Consider the following 6,000-nt stretch of genomic DNA (forward strand, 5'->3'; position numbering starts at 1 on the left):
TTACAAATTTAATAAGACTTAAGATATTATTGCACACACAAGGTTAAAGTTTAGTCAAATTGGACATCATATTAAACCAGATCAAATCAAATCATACTAGACCAGTTAAGTCCATGTTAGATCAGATAAGGAAAAGTAAGGTGAACTAAACAAGCCTTGACTCCTTAATGCGTTCACCTCACCAAAAGACTAATTGAAACTAAGAAAAATACAAACTATTTCTAGGATCAGCCGATCAGGTCAAACTAATTGCAGATTTTAGCTCAACGATTAACTTTGTAGTTAGGGGCTATTCAAAATTGCAAGAAAGTCCCTAATTAGGCCCCGTTCACTTCACCTTATTTTTGCTGAACTGAAATTATTTTCACTGAACTGAGATTATTTTTGCTGAACTTAAATTATTTTTACTGAACTTAAATTAATTTTACTGAACTGAAATTCCTTTTGTTGAACTGAAATTATTTTTACCGATTCTTTATTATATTTCTTCTTTACAGTAACTGATTTTTACTAAACTGAAATTATTTTTACTGAACTGAAATTATTTTTACTGAACTGAACTTATTTTTACTCAACTGAAATTGTTTTTTATTGAATATTATTTTTATAAGGTGAAGTGAACAGGGCCTTAGTGTAAGTACAAATATAGAATAACTCTTAGTTCTTAACCACTTGGATATTACTCCGTAGTAATTTATGTCTTAAAGTCACGAAATGCAAACAAGACACCATCTGATCCTAATATCAGACTCCAAACTGACAGTCAAGCTACTTATTCTAACCGCTAGAGTGCCCATTATATATTTATATAAAAGTCATGCCCATAATCTTAGACCAATCAAAGTCATTTGACTTTTAGACCCATTCAGAGTCATTTGACTTTTAGACCCATTCAAAGTCACTTGACTTTTAGACCCAACAAAAAGTCTAGGACTCCAGGTAACTTCTCATAATAATATTAATAAGGTTGTCTAAAGGGAGTATAGATATGCAATAACAAATGCATATTGAGGGACAAGCTTGTAAATTCAAATGCTCCAACTCACTTCCCGTAATACTTTATGTCAGCCCGTTTGCAGAAGTATCTGTATTTCTTTAGTGTATTTGAGGAGAGAATTGTACACCTTGTCTTTGTATTCGTATTTGGTCACATGCCCTTATAATTAGATTATTTTTTCTCTCTTTTCCATTTACTTCTCTCTGTCTTCTTTCTCGGTCTTCTCTCCCTGTCTTGCCTCTATGGTCATTCGCACGTACTCTGAATGAGAAAGTAGGCTCGCTACCTCCCTTCCATTTCCTCTATCATCGTGTTTTGCGGGCGCTGCGAGGTGAAGATTTGTTTCTGGGCTTGCTGTGTCGAGAATTCAAGCATTGTAGGCGAGTAATAGTGAGGATATTTTTTTTTTTTTAATTTTATAAATTTAATAGTTTTCCCCAAACTTATAATTCTATGAAACAATTTTAGTACTTTGTCAAAGTTAATTTCAATGTAGTTGTTTAACCTTAAAGTTAGGGTTTTTAAAATCTGCATGTTTTGGGTTTAATCCGGAACTAGTATTAGGGATTAAGAATTACATACATTTTGTTGATTTTAAGCACCCCAATTACAATTGTGAGAAGATTTGTTGTTGTTGTTGTTAGGGTTTGTATAAATGGTTTAGGGGGTTGTATTATTATGCGACAATTGTAAGAATTATGTGTATTTTGATCTTTGTAAGGCCAATTTATAAAGTTCTCCAAATTGTGGGTTTTTAAAATGGCAAAGAATGACGGGGTTTGTGGTTTTAAAAGAAAGTCCCCTAACTTGTTCCTCGTATTTTAATTATTTTGATATAAATGAGGTTTTGAATATCTGAGAAGAAGTAGTGCGTTCCCTTTTTTTAATTTGATTGTGCTTTTGAATCTGTGAGATGAAGTAGTTTGTTCCCTTATTTGAGATTCCTCTTATTTTGATTTAATTGAGGTATTGAGTCTGTGACATGAGCTAGTGTGTTCCCTTGTTTTGATGTAATTGAGCTTTTGAATCTTTGAGATGATGATGAGGGAGGTTGTTCCCTTGTTTTGATTTAATTGTGTTTTTGAGTCTGTGATAAGAACTATTATGTTCCTTTGTTTTGATTTAATTGTGTTTTTGAGTCTGTGATAAGAACTATTGTGTTCTCTTGTTATGGTGCAAAGCTTTGTTTTGGTTGTAGCTTTGTATTGGTTGTAGCATTGAATTGGTTGTATTGGTTGAGGTAAAAGCATTTATCCATGTTGCTAAGTACAGTTGTGGTCTTCTCCCTAGATTGTCAGGTTTGTATTCCTCGCAAAAGGTTATAAATAGAAAATCATGAGATCGAAGACAGTTGTGCGATCGAAGAGCTGGAAACACTTGGTGGTGAGCTAGTGTTGTGTGTTTGTATTTATATTCTAGTTAAATGTGGTGGGTGAATTATTAAATTTTCTCTGTGATTTTTACAATAGGATCCATCGACTTCTAAGCCCTCTGGTGAAGGGGGAGCTGAAGTGAAGGGGAAGAAAAACTCTAAAAAGAAGCCAAAGCAACCCAAGAACCATGTGAATGTGGATGATGAAGAAGATGACGAATAAAGTGGTTCTAGTAATAACTATTCTGATGGAAATAGTGAAGAAGAGTCGTGCACTCCCTCTGAGTTCATGAAGATGATGATGGGGTTCATGAAGAGTAAGAGTCGGAAGAGGAAAAGGCCAAAGGTATAGTGAGTATATAATTACCAATTAAGACACATATATTTATAGCATGCTTTAGTATTCTAAGAACTGGACTTATGAGATTTCACTTTTACTTTAAACGAGAAAGGTTGTATTGAATAAGTACAAATCAATGAATAAGTACAAATAAGTCAAGCTATTGAAGATAATGGTTGATAGTGGTAGGGGAAGATTAGATAATACATACTAATCTTCACTAATAATGTGTAGTTAAATCAAGCAATTAAACTAAATTGAGATCATATAAATTAGTAGCACAGAACTCCAAAGTGTGAATAATAATACCTATTAGTGTCCAAATTAAAGTACAGAATAAATTTGTATTTATGATTTGTATGTGTCTTATGTATACTTCCTCCTTTTGTGTGTAGTCGGAAAGGCAAAAGGTGTTGAGCGAAGGGGCAGTGTTGAAGACCCATCATGAGAACGTCGGAAAGGCATGATGTTGCAGCAGGTAATTTTATTTGGTGCATGTAACTGAGTAGTGTTTGCGGGGTGGGTACTTATGTATACTTCCTCCTTTTGTGTGTAGCAGTACCCCAACATTGTATGTAGGGTTGAATCTTTCTGCAAAGTAGTCAAAGTTTTTGATCTAAGAAGACGCGCGTTAGTGACAGAAATGGGGTTTGAAGGTCTCCTGGATCTTGACATGAAAAATATACCGAGCCAATTTTGCTATTGGTTGATGACAAGAGTGGTTCCTGATGGTACAATGGTGTTTGGCAACAGTGAGATCTTACCCTTAGGTCCTGCTCAAGTGAGGTCCGTACTTGGGTTACCAATGGATGCTGAAAAAGTCCATTTAGATATTGGTGAGAATGATGAGGAGCAGGTGCAGAAGATGAGAAGGAATTTTAATCTGTATGGTGTAGGTGCAAACAAAGAAACCATTTCGTTGAAATTTGCTTCAGATGCTTTATGTCCATTGGATGAATCGGGTGAACCAATTCCCCTTGCAGATGAAGTTGAAGAAGAGGATTTCATGACAACCTTTCTACTTGTAGCCCTTGGTAAAGTGGTTTGTGCAACCACTAATAATTCAAACTTCCCAAAGACACTCATTCCAGCATTGACAGTGGCTACCGAGGCTATCAAGTATGACTGGTGTTCATTGACTTTTGAATGGCTATGTGACACGGCTAACAGATTTCAAAGGAAGTTCCAAAAAGATGGTTATAGGTCTGGTTGTGGGGGCAGTTTGCTGTTCGCTATGGTGAGCCTTATTTGCCTTAATGTTGACTACTAAAATATTGTTCTACACCGCAGACTATTTATTTTCTTCTTTTACATGACTAAGTGTTTTAGTAGGAGAGTTGCATTAATTTATTTCCTGCTGGTAAATAGGTCAGATAATGTTCATATTCTTTTTGTCTCCTAATTTAGGTAAAGAGGTTAGAGAATATTAATTGTTGTTTTTGCCTTGCTTGGGTTATGTTCTTTTTCATGATGTAAAAAATATTATAAGCGGTGATTGTTATTTTTAAACTGGGTTTGCCATAGTTTTCTAATTTGTGTGTCTATGTATTAAGTTAAAATGATGAACCCTTTAATGCTACAAATGCCGAGGTCATTTGATATGTGTTTGTCTATAAGAATTCGATTGATATCTTGCTATATCAAATCAATTAATATTGTCTAATGATAAGAAACTCATTCTTACTCGATGATGTCAAACTCATTTACTTTGTGCTTTTGTTTCTTGTAGATTTATTATCTTGATCACTTGCATCGAGTTCCCTTGAAGTGGGGCGTTTACCCGAGGGTGAAGGTGTGGAACAGTGCTAAGGTGAAGGCAGTTGGTGTTAATAAGAAGGCGCCACTATTAGAGGATAGGGATCAGGCTTCGGTGGATGATGTCATTGTATTACCCTGGAAATTTCCTTCTTTTAAAATACTCTTTGTACTCTACATAGAACCCTTTTTAAGAAATAACCAAAATATTACCGCCACCGTGATAACGACTAAGGCAAATTTTTCAAAGTCACACAGCGGAAGTCTAAGAATAAAAACCAACTTTTAAAAATAAAACTTGAGTTCACAACCTCAAAACAAATGTAGAAATAAACATTCACAAGTTGGAACCAATTCAAACATGACCCTTCTTAAAAACCAATTAAAAATAAACATAATAATTTTAGTCCATAACAAATCAATAATTCAAAAATATTAAAACTAAGAAACATAACAAGTAACTCTCTGCACTCTATCTCATCGTGCTCTTCATGCTTCAAGTACCCGTTACTTCCTCTTTATTCAACCCTCTACTCACCATATAAATGGGTCATAGTAGGGCCAATCCAAAGGAAAGCCGAACACAAATAGCAAAGCATGAATCAGCAAAGCTGAGTATATATGCACCACACTAACATGAATAACCTAGAATCAAATAAAATATTTAAAACATACCCGCCACACAATCACAAGTCAACTTACCTTTGACTCATAACTAGCAATATTAATTATTAACATTAATTTTGGATTACGCATCGAACGGGTTTCCCTCCTTGAAAATAGCCCATTTAAATATTGAGCTTCCAATCAGGGAGCTACCCCAATTGGCACCTACTATGTCACCTTGTGACGGAATTCTAGCGCATTAATAATAAAAGAAAGTACAATGTCCTGTACCCCTGTAGAAGCTATGGTTAAATATAAAACTCCATAACTCCCCCCATATGTTCATACTCAAGGTATATACGTTCCAAGAGTTTTGTGCGTATCCTCTTACACTTTACGTGATTTACCAATTTAACTTGTGATGACCAAACCAATCAATCAAGAACAAACATAATAATAATCAATACATACTTCCAATTCATTCTTGAATTACCTAGTGATTATTTTAATTATGGTTCCTTGCCTAGTTTTGTGCACAAAATTGCACGATTACTACCTTGGTGCATAAGATGCACTACTAAACTTCCTTGACTCAAACTCAACTTACTTGAGTGAGTAAATAAATAAACTAACTTCTTGACTCAACACCAATAATAAATGGGTGAGAAATAAATTCATGAATCATGCTCAATAATTCCAACTTTAGCTCTTTCATTCATATATAAGCCTTGCTTATTAAATACATGCTTTCTTAATACTTAAAAATAAAACATACTTCCATGCTTCATACATACTCAACTTGTATCATGCCTCAAATAACATATTCACATGCTTGCATAACAAATCATGCTCAACCAACATCAATTCCAAGCATATAATTAACCAAACATGCTACTAATTCATCACTTAAATAACACTTTACAAATCCTA

At 34.4% G+C, this 6,000-nt stretch overlaps 1 protein-coding gene across 2 annotated transcripts; it reads left to right on the forward strand.

Annotated features, from left to right (window-relative positions):
- Positions 1-1,037: 1,037 nt before the first annotated feature.
- Positions 1,038-4,768, forward strand: LOC110696930. 2 transcript variants are annotated; one of them, XM_021874258.1, is made up of 6 exons: positions 1,038-1,387; positions 2,288-2,380; positions 2,467-2,715; positions 3,105-3,187; positions 3,266-3,946; positions 4,439-4,768. In XM_021874258.1, exons 4-6 carry the CDS (start codon positions 3,173-3,175, stop codon positions 4,751-4,753), a joined length of 1,011 nt encoding a protein of 336 aa, XP_021729950.1. In that variant the 5' UTR covers positions 1,038-1,387; positions 2,288-2,380; positions 2,467-2,715; positions 3,105-3,172; the 3' UTR covers positions 4,754-4,768. The 2 variants fall into 2 exon arrangements, with proteins under 2 accessions (XP_021729950.1, XP_021729951.1); XM_021874259.1 differs by having other exon boundaries at positions 1,039-2,380; positions 3,269-3,946.
- The last annotated feature ends 1,232 nt before the right edge of the window (positions 4,769-6,000 follow it).

This window comes from Chenopodium quinoa, unplaced genomic scaffold (assembly GCF_001683475.1).
Source record: "Chenopodium quinoa cultivar QQ74 unplaced genomic scaffold, ASM168347v1, whole genome shotgun sequence".
NCBI lineage: Eukaryota > Viridiplantae > Streptophyta > Magnoliopsida > Caryophyllales > Amaranthaceae > Chenopodium > Chenopodium quinoa.